The sequence below is a fragment of the Danio rerio genome, chromosome 10, assembly GCF_052040795.2.
Source record: "Danio rerio strain M-AB ecotype USA chromosome 10, GRCz13ab, whole genome shotgun sequence".
Classification (NCBI taxonomy): Eukaryota; Metazoa; Chordata; class Actinopteri; order Cypriniformes; family Danionidae; genus Danio; species Danio rerio.
The window spans coordinates 37850729-37866765 of NC_141030.1; the positions used below are offsets into that span (position 1 = coordinate 37850729).

Genomic DNA, 16037 nt, shown 5'->3' on the forward strand with positions numbered 1-16037 from the left:
TGTTCAAACCTCATTTTTGTCACCCCATACAAAACCATTTTAAATCCACACAATCTGACAACACTGGGGCTAGATCACAATATAAGCCACAACACAAGTGAGTTCAATAAAATATATCTTTATTACAGACATGTACAAAAATCAAATATACAAAACATTCTGCTAATGTGACTCAGAACTCCAGCATGGACCAGTCGTGGTAAGGCATCTCTTCTAGAGGAATTCTGCACTCTGGATTCTCATGCAGACAAGCCCTCATCATATCACAGCATTCTGTGAAGAAGAAATGGAGAGGTGAGGTTATTGTTATTATTATTATTAAGCTGTTTCACTTAATTGTTCTTTGATGAACATCTCACCTTGAGAGAGGGTAAATTTGGACCAGTCATGTTGGAGGTAGTACAGGTCATACGCTGATGGGAATTCTCCATGGAGCATTGTGAACAGAAGAACCCCAAGAGAATAGACCGTCGCTGGTTTGGCCCGGTAGCATCCTTGTTCATAAAACTCTGGCGGGATGTACGCTTCTGTGCCTGGAGGAGAGACGTTTAGTTTAGCATCATGTTGAATATATATACCAGATGGGCTTCAGCTGTGCTAATTAACCAGCTTTCAATACGTTTATTAATAATGCTTATGCACATTCATAACTAGTGTTGTCAAAAGTATCAACTACCAATCGATACCGACACTCATCACAGTCATATTTGCTGAGCATGTGAACACCAATGGCCAATCAGTGGTGTTTAACAGCGCTCAAATTGACTTGTTAAATGTCAGAATCGATTGGTACCGAAGTCGATACTTTTGACCACACTATTCAAAACACGTACCAGAGAAGATACTGTAGGCTGATTCCATCATGAAGTCTCCACAGCCGAAGTCGATCAGCTTGACTTCCAGTGTGTCGGGGTTCACCAGCAGGTTTTGAAGCTTAATATCCCGGTGGAACACCCCGCGGTAACAGCACACGTTGGCCGCATAAACAGCTTGCCTCATGATGGTATGTGCTGTTTTCTCACTGAGGACTCCTCCGCTGACTTCAAGGAATGCCTCCAGGTCCATGCTTGGACTAGGCCGCTCCATCACCATGACGTAATGGTTTTCAAAGACCTGCCAGTCCAGAAGCTGAATAATATTCGAACACCTGGAGCCACCGCTGGCCATGTTTGCCAAGGTGATCTCTGGAGGAAGTGGCTGGTCACATGACTGAAAACAAAATAATAATGTTGGTTTTCAAACAAGGGTTTCTGACCACAGCCTGTGGTCTATAATAAATATAAGACTTTATAAACTGAACACAGCGAACAGAAAGTGTAGTCTACTCACAGAGCTGACATCTTGCATATTTGGGGTCTTCTGGACAAATTTAACTGCCACCTGTTTAAAGGAACAAGCGAACAATTAACATGTGCACGGAGATCATTTCATTCAGTCATAAATCCTGAACAGAGGATTCATTCGTCAGCAGAAATGTCCAAACAATGAAAGCTCTGATGATGTTCTTTAAACAGGGAACTTCATCAGAGGATTTGAGTCTACAAAAATGAATACCTGCAGACCATCCTGTATGCGAATCCCCTCATACACGGAGCCGAAACCTCCTTCACCAAGCTGCTTTCCGAGTTTGTAGCGGCAGCTGATGTCATCTGTTAAAAATGAAGAAAATGTCATTAAATTATAAACCAAATAAAAACACAAACAGTTGAAGTCAGAATTATTGTCAGATTTCAGAACATGATAGTTTTAATAACTCATTTCTAATAACTGATGTCTTTTATCTTTGTCGTGATGACAGTACATCATATTTACTGGATATTTTCAAGATACCTGTGTTCAGCTTAAAGTTCTGAGTACTTAAACTTTATTGCTCTGCATCATTTGGGAAATAATTAAAAAATATTAATAAAAAATCACAGGAGGGCGAATAATTTTGACTTCAACTGTATAATTTTACAAAGTTTGATGAGCCTAAACAAATGTTCTGAACTCCAGCAATAAACTTACTATTGTCCAAGCAGGTCCCATCATCTGCTGTAGACTTCACAGCAGAGTCCTCTTGTGAGACCTGATCCGGTGAAGGGTTCCAGTTTTCATCCAGGGCAGAGTCACAGATGTCAATTGTTATGAGCTGCTGGCTCACTGGAGATTCATTGTCCTCATCGGATGGTGAACTTGGAGGACTATCAAGCTCTTGCTCCAGGCTGTCCTCACTGAGGGAGGATTCAATGTCTTCTGGGAAGTGAAGCTCTGCAGAGTCGTTCTCAATGACCACTGCAGAGTCAAAGCTGTTCACTTCCGGCTTAAAGTCCAAATCTTCGTCTGCTGGAGCATCAAGAGCTGGAGGTTGGAGAACTTCCAGCTCCAGGTTGCTCACAGCAGTGCAGAAGAATTTAGAGCTACTGATGGGCTCTGCGTGAAGTTCGTGGATCTCCTGCACACATAGCTGATCTAAAGAGAGGAAGAAACATCATTAATATGACTCTACAACTCTTTTTGACAAGATATTTGAACAGTTCATTTGCAGAAACATTACTCAATGTGTTTTTATTGATGATCTTCATGGGTTTTCTGCATTGAATTAGCAAACAAGTAAACTATATATCTAAAGGCAAAGCTCACTGAAATAAAAAATCCTAATACAAATAATTCTTATTTTTTCTGTTTTTTACACAAAACTACAAATTCTGAAGAAAATTCCTGAAATCAGCAGCCATTAACCTTCATTGTAGGAACACAAAATACTGTGGAAGTCAATGGCTGAAAGCACCTCAAACAGGTTTAAGGAGTAAATTATGACAGAATTGTCTTGTTTATGTGAACTGTGGCTTTAAGAAACTGCCTTTCTAAAATGTCTTCCAGTTAATGTTTATTTCTGATCTTTAAACACTTATGTGATGTGTTTGGTGTGTTTAACAGTATGCTTTAGTAATTAAAAGTGCTCATAAATCTATTTTACCAACAACAGTAGCTCTTCTTCTGGAAAAACAGGCGAAGAAGATGGGAGACAATTTGAGTTTCCTCTTTTTCTGTCTCCCTGCCTGTTTTCCTGCAGCGACGGCCGGGTCATCGGTCATCAGATGACGGTGATTCTCTGTCGTGCTGCCGGTGGGTTCGAGTGGCTCACACGGTTGTTCGTTCGCACACTTAACACCAAACGCTTTCTTCAGACGGTTAATCAGTTTTGAAAATGCCATTGTATCACTGTACTGTTGAATCGCAGAAAGTACTGAACTACTAGACATCCAAAGAAGCTAATGAGAGTTTCTGCTACGTCAAAAGCTTTATACTGTCACTGATGATGTCAGAGTTCCACAATTCCATTTGGTATTACGTAGAGACTTTTTAAAACACAACAAACTTCTAATGAAAGGCCCGCGCTAGACTGAATGGCTTATTCGCCTTAATGTGCTCACACAGCCACCTGCTTATACACATTTTTTCCAATTATTAATTGAATTAATTTTGCACTTAGGCCTATGTATTTTTTCTGTCATGCACAACTTTTTCTGCGTTATTGCTTTTTATTAGAATTATTACCATGTTTATATATATTTATACGTGTGTGTGTGTGTGTGTGTGTGCGCGCGTGTGTGTATGATTCATTTATTTTGAGTAGCTCATTTCAATTATTTTATATTTTCATTATCAATTATTTATCATTTTTAACAGTATTATTATTATCGTTTATATTATATTTTATATGTTATGAATATATAAATTCGTTATTCTTGTGAATTCTTTTTAAATGAATAATGCTTCAAATAATAAATTAAAAAGAAAAATATGCAACACAATGAAGTTATCCATGTATTACCTGAAATCGCCAGTAGGTGGTGGTAGGACACTGTCTTAAGTGAATAAGACATTTATTCAGCAACAAAGCAACTGTTGTATTTATGAATAGGTCAAGGATGAATCGACTCTCACAATTCATTTAAATCCACAGATTCATTCTCAAAAAATAACCCACTCTAGCCTAACATATAAGGACTGAACCGATGTGAACAGGTAGGAATAATGATCAAATTCTTGTGGATTAAACCTCTTTGTTGACATTAATTGCAGTAGATTTTATTAAGTTACAACAAAAGGTAGGACATGGTTTTAATTGCGGACTGTACTTATTTTATGTGTGAACATGCTACATGCTAACACTGTCACAGCATTCCAGTCAACTAATTTAGAGCTACTAACGTTAGTCAACAGTCCCCGCCTTTACTGAGTGAAAAATGCGAATTAAAAAGAAAAAATAACATAAATAAAATAAATAATTACAAATTAAACCAATGAATATTAAAGTCAGTGTAATTAGATCTAACGTTTATTACTGTATGTCACAGGCTAGTAGCGCTAATTAGCATTTGATGCTAATGCTAACATTGATGCAACTTAATGTAAATATTAATGTTATATTAACGGTACTGTAACTTTAAACTATCTATTGCTTTACTTAAAAGCTCGATCAAACCTTTAACGTTAACATCAGTCAGATTAATTGCTATTTGAGTGATTCTGTTAAAATTAACTTACATTTGTTTCTGTCTAGTTAACTTTAGGAACTATACAGGGAGAGGAATTGTTTAGTTTTATATTACAGAAACTCGATATTTATTTTCTATATTTTTGTTAGGCCACAGTTTGAAATGCCATTCTGCAGGCTGAAATGGCATATTTAACACAATTAACCTCGACTTTACTACAAAAATACAGTCAGGTTTATTTTGTGTGGATAAATGTAAGTGTACTTTAGTAAAACTATGTTTTTGTCTTATTGGCTAAATGGGCTCATGAAAGTGTTTCACATAGAAATAAATAAATAATAATAAATAATAATAATTCCTTACATTTATATAGCACGTTTCCTGCACACTCAAAGTGCTTTACGCATTGGTGGAACATGTTTCCTGAAAGACATTTTGAAATGGAAACAATATTTTTCTTTCCCATTTATCGATGATATTTGGTCAACAATACAATTTTACGCCTAAATCAGGTAGAAGAAATTCATTTCAAAATATTACACAGGTACTACTATCCCTGCAATATATTTAATAATAAATAATAATAATAATAAAAAAATCACAAAAATGTTGTTTTTGTACTTGTAAATTTTCTGATGATTTTTGGAAACAGGTTTCAGGGTTGATTTTTGATTAATTTGGAGATATGCTGTAGAGAGAGGAATCATTAAAAGGCGAGAAGTGAAAATTCTGTCGTCATTTACTCCAAACATTCTTGCGTTCTTGTGATATTTTGAGAAGTCAGTGGTCCCTCACTGATTATAAAAAACACACACACACATTTTGAGTCTCTATGCAGTTACATTGACCGTAATTTAAGTTATGAAAGCAAACAATATACTTTTGTTTTATATTAATTATGACGTATTTAAAGGAAGGCTTTTTGGCAAATAGGCTCATTTTTCAAGTCACTCAGAGTTAAACTGTTGAGTTTGATCATTTTAATCCGTTCAGCTGATCTCTGGGTCTAACAAATAGTCCAAAATCCTTGATTATTACTGCAGAATGAGAGTATAGCAATGATTATAGAATACACATGACGTGTCACTCGTATACTTTTGAATGGGAAAAGTGAAACAGTCAATAGGCGAATGAAGCCCCGCCTTCTAGTACAGGAGCCAATCAGTGATTGATATATGGCAAATGAATCCCACCTTTTAGTACATGAGCCAATCAGCAATCAGTATAGAATGACAATTCTCCAAGGGAGGGGCTTGGACTAGATGTGAGTTTCTGCAGATATTGTGTGATATGGACATTTATAAATGAAATTAAAGGACAGTTACTGTTCAATTTTATTGGTTATTCATAGTATGTAATGTAATCGTAATCTTGGCAAGCAGTTTTGAAGAATTTGATTTACCTATTCAAACAGAATGCCCATGTATACTTCCCGAGAGGCGTATAGGTATAGTTACTAGCCATGTCAAGCTGGAATATAGCAGCTATTCATTTCCATCAGTCTTGGTGCATACTTTAACTACACAAGAGTCAAGTTTTACTTTAAAAACTTTTTGGAATTTTTTTGGGGGGTGGGGGGGGGGGGGGGGTGGGGGGGTCTCCAACAACAGGCTGATGGGCATTCAAGGTCAAAGAACACTTTCATTGTCTTAGAATCTGCATTTATTTTTACCAAATTATGGCAGCGACTCTCATATGATTATTTAGCAATTAATTTGATTCTACACCCCTCCCTAACGCGATGCTAATCTGCACTGATTGGTCCTATTGTACTCTGTTGTGATTGGTCAACAGCGTTCAGCGTGAGACGGAGAGAAATGGCCACCATGGCTTATCAACAATATTGAAGTAGTCAGAGTGCAGAGTGTATGTGTGAGTATACCTGCCAACACTCACGTTTTTTTTCCGGGAGTCTTCTGTTATTTCAGACCCATCTCCCGCCACCCTCCCGTTTTGTTATTTATCCCGGAAACTGATGATGGCCATAGCAACGACAAGTGCCAGTGGATTGTGCATTTAAATGCAAACGCATTTAAATCCGTAAACAAAGCGGCACGCGTCGCATTTTCATCATGGCATTAGACGTGATATGAGAATATAAAGAGTTAACCAGATGCACTACAAGCATAAGTAGTAAAAAACAATAAAATACATAATTTGTAGAGAAAACAAAGAGGCAACCATTTTAATTGCACATACTTACACTTGTGAAATGGAGAAAGAAACTGATCCATAAACTGTGTACTGTAAAGTTCCTGTCGAGCTCTGACAAATTCCCATACGTCAACAGACTTTTCTGATCTAAAGCACTCATCAGAAAAATGACAGGAACACAGCACAAGCCTGGGCTGTAATGTTGAGGTATTTTTGCCAAAATAAACCTCAACCACTGACTCTTCACTGTTTCATCTTTGAGTAGAGAAAATAACACTAACTTTCCCCTCACACTTCAGAGCACAGCGTCTTCGTGACATGATTCAACTGGCGTCTGCTGCAGTGTCCTTCTTCTTTTTCTTTGCTACTGTGTTTGTGGGCGGGGCTGGTTTTTTAATTTTCCCGGGATTGCGCGTGCAACAAATAGGCGGGGCCAGGCCTGGATTAAGAACTCAGGAGCTCCTGGGCACATTATCTTGTAAGGCCCCCTACCTGGCCCTACTCCTAAAGTTGAATTTAAAAAATAATAATAATATATAATTTTTTATTAAAATGAATCTATAATTTGTTGCCCACATATTTAAATAAATGATATATAGTACATATGTATTTACAAAGATTTAACTTATTTTTCAAAGCATTGAATAAAAATACTAATAAAATGAATGTTTTTTTAGTATACTTGTACAAGTTCACTGAAACAGTACTATATATATATATATATATATATATAATTTTTTAAGGGTATTTTTAATGTAGAGCTTTTACAAACTGATAGAGCATATTGTTTGCATGGCATAGGCTATATCACACAATGCCTCTCCAATCCAGTTCTATGAATCTGAGTCTTTAATAATACACACACTTATTAATGATTTACTGTCTCTCTCTTCCTCTCCCTGTATTCTCTCTACTCTTCTCGTGATGAAAAGTTGGCAAACAGCATAGATCAACTTGATTATAAACCGAAAAGTATCAGAAAATCACACACACTATACCTCTTCTCCTCTCCGGTCTCTCTCCTCTTCGGGGCCTTTCTCTCTCCCTCTCTCTCTCCTTTTTCTGTCTGTTTCTCTCACGATGAATCCAGTCCGCGCTGCGCTGCCGTTAGCCTCCTCCGCCTGGTTAATGCTAGCTTAATGATCTAACGTTACCATAACGTCTTCTTCTATACCCTCATCCTCCTGATCATGGGTCTGTTTGAAGAAGGTGTGTATGGAAAATGCCTCAATAAAGATGCCTCCTCTCCTCTTTCTCTCGCGTTTGCTAAATCCACTTGTCCACTCATTTTTGATCCATGATAAATACTAACGTTACACTACAGTCCGCTCAGTTTAGTGCGGGTTATTTCAAAACTGATGTTTTCGCGCTTGACCAATTACAGCATTCTGTTTAGTTAAAGAAAGAAAGACAATTTAAACATAATAATAATAGTTATATGTGATTTTTTTGCTCAGATGAAATACAGTTGTCTGAGCAATATAGTTTTTACAGAGAAGGAGGCACCTTTATTAAGGCTAAACATTATTAAATACCCACGAGGCACTTGACTTTATATCGCATTTGCATTATTTATTAAAAATGTTTCCTTCCTGTTAAAAATAAATATATTTCTAATCTGATATGTAATGAGGAGAAAAAAAGTAGCACAAGTTCAGCAGATGGTGAATTCGAACCGAGTTGATGATCAATCGCGTCAAAAGATGTTGCTGTGCACATTACGAGGTACGCCACTCAGGCTGTGATGCTGCATAGCTCTTCTAGGCCCACACAGAATCTGCGCCCGCAGAATTCCACAGATTTTTCGCAGATTTTCCGCAGAATTCCGCAGATTTCTGCAGATTTTTAGCCTATCATTAATTCTGTTTATTTACTTGAGTAAATGTGTAAATCTGAATTTATTCAGTTTTTATTCTGTAATTTATTACTTTTTTTCAATATATTAAGGTGTAAGTTATGATACTCCGCTGGATACTCCCAAAATAATTGCACAGAAATCCGCAGATTTTTACCAAAATTCTCCACAGAAACAGCAAAAAACGTCCGCAGATTCCGTCTGGCCCTGCTCTTTACTCATGTTGTCTCTGTCAATCAAGCATCGATGGGCGTAAAGCTTGAATAGCTTATTCCAACTAGGTGTTCTATTTGCAGTTAGCCTAAAAAGACACCCCGAAATTGTCTTTTTCTTCTCCCCCCTCGCAGGGGCCCCAAGTGCGCTCGGGCCACTGGGCCTGTGCCTATAAGGCCCATTGGTAAATCCGGCCCTGGGCGGGGCTTAAGTTCCATTTCCTGGTCACGCCGGCACGGCTTAAGACTCTTTATCAAGATGATTCATTTGAAGCACTGTGAGCCGACTCTTTTATAAATGAATAAACAGTTTTAAACACTGCACACTTGCAGATTTAAGTCTTAGCTGAATAATTCACTTCACTTAGAGCTGTGTTACACAATACATGGAAGGTCATTCTCAAAAACCCATAATAGAGGCTCTTTAAAAAAAAAAAAAGAAGAATAAACTGAACTGAGCATATTTGCAAGTAGTTGTGTGGTTTACCCAAAAAGGACAATTCATCATTTCTGATGAGTTTTTTTTACTCTGTTGAACACAAAAGAAGATATTTTTAATAATGCTGAAAACCTGAACATTGACTTTTATAGTAGTTATTTTTCCTGCTATGGAAGTCAATAGCTAGAGGTTTTCAGCATTATTGAAAATGTCTTCTTTTGTGTTTAACAGAAGAAAGAAACTCATAATGAGTTCAAATATGCAGAGGGTGAGTAAAGTTAGTGCACATTTTTATATATGTAGCTTTGTGATTCAAGCAATTAAACCATTCAAATAAATTTATTATCATTTCTTGAAAAAAGAGCCAAAATGAAAATCTGAGTTTTTTTCCCCAAAAATATCTAACTAGTACTCTGAGTAGTTTTTAAAAGAGTACTTTGTACTTTTACCCAATGTTAGTATTATTTACTAAAACTTGTATTATTTTAGCAGTGTAATAGTATAAAAAAACATTTTCACAAGCACATTTAGTGCAGGTTTAATATATTATTAATATACAATTGATTAATTAATTATATTATTATTATGATCAATAATGGTTTTTATTTGTGTATATATATAAATTCCTATGCAGTGTTTTAATACGTTGCGTGTCAGTCTTGAAAATAAAAATAGGTGCTGGAAAAAAGTACTTAAAAGTCCTTGATTTTCATTAGGCTGTGCCTGTATGAGCCCTGTAAAATTCAAGATATTTAAGGTTTTAGTTTTGTATACATAATGTAGAGTTAAGCAATATCATAATGTAGAGTGGAGCAATATCATTTTTTTTTTGTCCCAAATGACACGAGTTCAATTGTGGTATTGATTTGAACACTTCTGTGAATAATTAAAGGTGCAGTAGGTGATCTGCCAAAATGCTAACCGCTTAGCCTATTATCTTTGGACCGTGGGGAGGGACTGTGATTCAAAGCCACATGGCCTGAAATCTGCATTTGCTGACAGACAGTTTGAGCTACTTATCGGAATTACAGGAGATGTCGACCCGACAATATTTAATTGGATGAACATTTTTTAGTTTTATACTTTACCCAGAATATAAAATACATAAAAACACATTTAGATCATTTACTTTAATCATTACTATTGGACTGTGAAGAGACTTTCAACCAGCACAACTAAAATGTTTCTGAGGACAATCACCTACTGCACCTTTAATTCAATGCATTGCAAATTAACAGCATTTCCTTTTTCACACTCTATGCGAGTGAAGTAGTATGAATGTTTTGTTGAGGTGTTTTTGGTTGAAGCAAATGTAACATTGATTGTTATGCTGATCTATCTATCAAACTATCAGTCTATCTATCTATCTATGAATCTATCTATCTTATCTATTTATCAATCAATCCTTAAACTGTAAACTTTGCACTGAAGTGAGTCTTTTATTATCTTTAAATTCTCTTTTTCCCCTCCTCAGTATAATCGAAGAGCTAAGGATGCGAGACCCGTCCTTCCCTGAGTTCTCATCCACCGTGTGATTGTAGGATCTCCAGCCAACAGGTGTGCTGCTCTCTGAACATGATGTTATCAGCTGTTGATTAAGGCATCCTATTGATGATGTCATTTCCTGTTTTCTGTTTTGCAGAGCCGGAATGAAGCCAGGAGATGTTATTATTGAGATCAATGGGGTAAAGGTGAACACGTCGGAGGAGATATATAATGCTGTGAGGACCAGCGAAAGCTTAAATGTGGTGGTCCGCCGGGGGCCGACCTGCTCATGCTGCACATGACCCCAGAGTCCACAGAGTGACATCAAGTCAAGTATTTAGTAAGATTAAGAAATGGTGAGTAATGAGAAGCTGTCATAGTTGGAGATGTTGTAAGAAAGGAATCATCTAAAGAGTTGAACAGTTGTAGCAAACGCTGGACATTCGTGTAGTAAACGTGTTTCTGGAAGCGTATGAAATAATGTGGATGATTCAGACTTCTGTACACTGGATAAACCTCAGTGTGTCTGCGCAAACTACACTATCAGTATTGATTTGAAGGAATATCACTGAATATTTTGTTTAGGATTGTCATGAGGGCAACAAACACTCAACGACCTTAATAAAACTGGGTGCTCTTATTGTGAAAATGCTGATGTTTTGTATTGAGTCTCACATTCTCATGTTACGATGTTTGTATTTTAATACATTTTTCTGAACAGCTCTGATTTCACAATAAACCATTGGAATATTTATGGATGATTTGCTTATGTCGCAGTGACTGATATGTTTAAGTTTTGGGTCAGCGCTGTACAGCATTCTGAAAAAGTGTATTTCTAAAAGTGCGCCGTAATGACGCCAGTGTCAACTGCAGTGTGTGTTGGAAAGGACTGGATGCTGTTCAAACCTCATGCCAAATTTTTGTCACCCCATACAAAACCATTTTAAATCCACACAATCTGACAACACTGGGGCTAGATCACAATATAAGCCACAACACAAGTGAGTTCAATAAAATATATCTTTATTACAGACATGTACAAAAATCAAATATACAAAACATTCTGCTAATGTGACTCAGAACTCCAGCATGGACCAGTCGTGGTAAGGCATCTCTTCTAGAGGAATTCTGCACTCTGGATTCTCATGCAGACAAGCCCTCATCATATCACAGCATTCTGTGAAGAAGAAATGGAGAGGTGAGGTTATTGTTATTATTATTATTAAGCTGTTTCACTTAATTGTTCTTTGATGAACATCTCACCTTGAGAGAGGGTAAATTTGGACCAGTCATGTTGGAGGTAGTACAGGTCATACGCTGATGGGAATTCTCCATGGAGCATTGTGAACAGAAGAACCCCAAGAGAATAGACCGTCGCTGGTTTGGCCCGGTAGCATCCTTTTTCATAAAACTCTGGCGGGATGTACGCTTCTGTGCCTGGAGGAGAGACGTTTAGTTTAGCATCATGTTGAATATATATACCAGATGGGCTTCAGCTGTGCTAATTAACCAGCTTTCAATACGTATATTAATAATGCTTATGCACATTCATAACTAGTGTTGTCAAAAGTATCAACTACCAATCGATACCGACACTCATCACAGTCATATTTGCTGAGCATGTGAACACCAATGGCCAATCAGTGGTGTTTAACAGCGCTCAAATTGACTTGTTAAATGTCAGAATCGATTGGTACCGAAGTCGATACTTTTGACCACACTATTCAAAACACCTACCAGAGAAGATACTGTAGGCTGATTCCATCATGAAGTCTCCACACCCGAAGTCGATCAGCTTGACTTCCAGTGTGTCGGGGTTCACCAGCAGGTTTTGAAGCTTAATGTCCCGGTGGAACACCCCGCGGTAACAGCACACGTTGGCCGCATAAACAGCTTGCCTCATGATGGTATGTGCTGTTTTCTCACTGAGGACTCCTCCGCTGACTTCAAGGAATGCCTCCAGGTCCATGCTTGGAGTAGGCCGCTCCATCACCATGACGTAATGGTTTTCAAAGACCTGCCAGTCCAGAAGCTGAATAATATTCGGACACCTGGAGCCACCGCTGGCCATGTTTGCCAAGGTGATCTCTAAAGGAAGTGGCTGGTCACATGACTGAAAACAAAATAATAATGTTGGTTTTCAAACAAGGGTTTCTGACCACAGCCTGTGGTCTATAATAAATATAAGACTTTATAAACTGAACACAGCGAACAGAAAGTGTAGTCTACTCACAGAGCTGACATCTTGCATATTTGGGGTCTTCTGGACAAATTTAACTGCCACCTGTTTAAAGGAACAAGCGAACAATTAACATGTGCACGGAGATCATTTCATTCAGTCATAAATCCTGAACAGAGGATTCATTCGTCAGCAGAAATGTCCAAACAATGAAAGCTCTGATGATGTTCTTTAAACAGGGAACTTCATCAGAGGATTTGAGTCTACAAAAATGAATACCTGCAGACCATCCTGTATGCGAATCCCCTCATACACGGAGCCGAAACCTCCTTCACCAAGCTGCTTTCCGAGTTTGTAGCGGCAGCTGATGTCATCTGTTAAAAATGAAGAAAATGTCATTAAATTATAAACCAAATAAAAACACAAACAGTTGAAGTCAGAATTATTGTCAGATTTCAGAACATGATAGTTTTAATAACTCATTTCTAATAACTGATGTCTTTTATCTTTGTCGTGATGACAGTACATCATATTTACTGGATATTTTCAAGATACCTGTGTTCAGCTTAAAGTTCTGAATACTTAAACGTTATTGCTCTGCATCATTTGGGAAATATTTAAAAAATATTAATAAAGAATCACAGGAGGGCGAATAATTTTGACTTCAACTGTATAATTTTACAAAGATTGATGAGCCTAAACAAATGTTCTGAACTCCAGCAATAAACTTACTATTGTCCAAGCAGGTCCCATCATCTGCTGTAGACTTCACAGCAGAGTCCTCTTGTGAGACCTGATCCGGTAAAGGGTTCCAGTTTTCATCCAGGGCAGAGTCACAGATGTCATCTGTTATGAGCTGCTGGCTCACTGGAAGTTCATTGTCCTCATCGGATGGTGAACTTGGAGGACTATCAAGCTCTTGCTCCAGGCTGTCCTCACTGAGGGAGGATTCAATGTCTTCTGTGAAGTGAAGCTCTGCAGAGTCGTTCTCAATGACCACTGCAGAGTCAAAGCTGTTCACTTCCGGCTTAAAGTCCAAATCTTCGTCTGCTGGAGCATCAAGAGCTGGAGGTTGGAGAACTTCCAGCTCCAGGTTGCTCACAGCAGTGCAGAAGAATTTAGAGCTACTGATGGGCTCTGCGTGAAGTTCATGTATCTCCTGCACACATAGCTGATCTAAAGAGAGGAAGAAACATCATTAATATGACTCTACAACTCTTTTTGACAAGATATTTGAACAGTTCATTTGCAGAAACATTACTCAATGTGTTTTTATTGATGATCTTCATGGGTTTTCTGCATTGAATTAGCAAACAAGTAAACTATATATCTAAAGGCAAAGCTCACTGAAATAAAAAATCCTAATACAAATAATTCTTATTTTTTCTGTTTTTTACACAAAACTACAAATTCTGAAGAAAATTCCTGAAATCAGCAGCCATTAACCTTCATTGTAGGAACACAAAATACTGTGGAAGTCAATGGCTGAAAGCACCTCAAACAGGTTTAAGGAGTAAATTATGACAGAATTGTCTTGTTTATGTGAACTGTGGCTTTAAGAAACTGTCTTTCTAAAATGTCTTCCAGTAATGTTAATTTCTGATCTTTAAACACTTATGTGATGTGTTTGGTGTGTTTAACAGTATGCTTTAGTAATTAAAAGTGCTCATAAATCTATTTTACCAACAACAGTAGCTCTTCTTCTGGAAAAACAGGCGAAGAAGATGGGAGACAATTTGAGTTTCCTCTTTTTCTGTCTCCCTGCCTGTTTTCCTGCAGCGACGGCCGGGTCATCGGTCATCAGATGACGGTGATTCTCTGTCGTGCTGCCGGTCGGTTCGAGTGGCTCACACGGTTGTTCGTTCGCACACTTAACACCAAACGCTTTCTTCAGACGGTTAAACAGTTTTGAAAATGCCATTTTATCACTGTACTGTTGAATCGCAGAAAGTACTGAACTACTAGACATCCAAAGAAGCTAATGAGAGTTTCTGCTACGTCAAAAGCTTTATACTGTCACTGATGATGTCAGAGTTCCACAATTCCATTTGGTATTACGTAGAGACTTTTTAAAACACAACAAACTTCTTATGAAAGGCCCGCGCTAGACTGACTGGCTCATTCGCCTTAATGTGCTCACACAGCCACCTGCTTATACACATTTTTTCCAATTATTAATTTAATTTTGCACTTATGCCTATGTATTTTTTCTGTCATGCACAACTTTTTATGCGTTTTGCTTTTTATTACAATTATTACCATGTTTATATATATATTTATATATATGTGTGTGTGTGTGTGTGTGTGTGTGTGTGTGTGTGTGTGTGTGTGTGTGTGTGTGATTTTTTCATTTCTCATTTTATTTATTTTATATTTATATATTATATAAATTCTTTATTCTTGTGAATTCTTTTTTAAATGAATAATGCTTCAAATAATAAATTAAAAAGAAAAATATGCAACAAAATGAAGTTATCCATGTATTACCTGAAACCGCCAGTAGGTGGTGGTAGGACACTGTCTTAAGTGAATAAGACATTTATTCAGCAACAAAGCAACTGTTGTGTTTATGAATAGGTCAAGGATGAATCGACTCTCACAATTTATTTAAATCCACAGATTCAATCACAAAAAATAACCCACTCTAGCCTAAATAAGGACTGAACCGATGTAAATGCTAACAGGTAGGAATAATGATCAAATTCTTGTGGATTAAACATCTTTGTTGACATTAATTGCAGTAGATTTTATTAACTTACAACAAAAGGTAGGAAATGGTTTTAATTGCGAACTGTACTTCTTTATTGTGTGAACATGCTACATGCTAACACCATCACAGCATTCCAGTCAACTAATTTAGTCGGTGTAAATAGATCTAAAGTTTATTACTGTATGTCACAGGCTAGTAGCGCTAATTAGCATTTGATGCTAATGCTAACATTGATGCAACTTAATGTAACTGTAATGTAAATATTAATGTTATATTAACGGTACTGTAACTTTAAACTATTGTTTTACTTAAAAGCTTGTAAAAACTTCAAACCTTTAACGTTAACATCAGTCAGATTAATTGCTATTTGAGTGATTCTGTTAAAATTAACTTACATTTGTTTCTGTCTAGTTAACTTTAGGAACTATACAGGGAGAGGAATTATTTAGTTTTATATTACAGAAACTCGATATTTCTTTTCTATATTTTTGTTAGGCCACAGTTTGAAATGCCATTCTG

General features: G+C 37.1%; 5 protein-coding genes across 6 annotated transcripts in view; 2 read left to right on the top strand and 3 right to left on the bottom strand.

Annotated features, from left to right (window-relative positions):
* The window catches only part of LOC147842141 (uncharacterized), a 1078568-nt gene that overhangs the window by 407883 nt on the left and 654648 nt on the right, over window positions 1–16037 (bottom strand). The window lies entirely within an intron of this gene.
* stard13a (StAR related lipid transfer domain containing 13a) overlaps window positions 1–16037 on the top strand; it is a 250288-nt gene that overhangs the window by 12548 nt on the left and 221703 nt on the right. Inside the window, exon 1 of one of the 2 annotated variants that reach the window (XM_087271061.1) lies at window positions 15378–15492. The exons of the other annotated variant lie outside the window; for it this stretch is intronic. Coding sequence (XP_087127187.1) covers window positions 15483–15492 — 10 coding nt within the window. The 5' untranslated portion in view covers window positions 15378–15482. Of the gene's footprint in view, window positions 1–15377; window positions 15493–16037 lie in introns of those variants that run through there. 2 annotated transcript variants of the gene reach the window in all.
* LOC110438859 (serine/threonine-protein kinase pim-2-like) lies at window positions 103–3366 on the bottom strand. Its single transcript, XM_087271105.1, has 7 exons — window positions 2960–3366; window positions 2008–2451; window positions 1555–1649; window positions 1330–1380; window positions 834–1209; window positions 360–533; window positions 103–273 (listed from the first exon to the last, which is right to left on the bottom strand). Exons 1-7 carry the CDS (start codon window positions 3243–3245, stop codon window positions 173–175), a joined length of 1527 nt encoding a protein of 508 aa, XP_087127231.1. The 5' UTR covers window positions 3246–3366; the 3' UTR covers window positions 103–172.
* Window positions 10533–11096, top strand: LOC100333082 (serine protease HTRA2, mitochondrial-like; the record flags this gene model as incomplete). Its single annotated transcript, XM_087271133.1, is given in 4 exon segments — window positions 10533–10656; window positions 10659–10701; window positions 10787–10905; window positions 10908–11096. Coding segments are annotated over 4 exon segments (330 nt in total), but the record flags the coding sequence as incomplete, so codon positions are not given.
* pimr147 (Pim proto-oncogene, serine/threonine kinase, related 147) lies at window positions 11636–14946 on the bottom strand. The gene is made up of 7 exons (XM_087271104.1): window positions 14492–14946; window positions 13541–13984; window positions 13088–13182; window positions 12863–12913; window positions 12367–12742; window positions 11893–12066; window positions 11636–11806 (listed from the first exon to the last, which is right to left on the bottom strand). The coding sequence occupies exons 1-7, from the start codon at window positions 14775–14777 to the stop codon at window positions 11706–11708; spliced, it is 1527 nt and encodes a 508-aa protein (XP_087127230.1). The 5' UTR covers window positions 14778–14946; the 3' UTR covers window positions 11636–11705.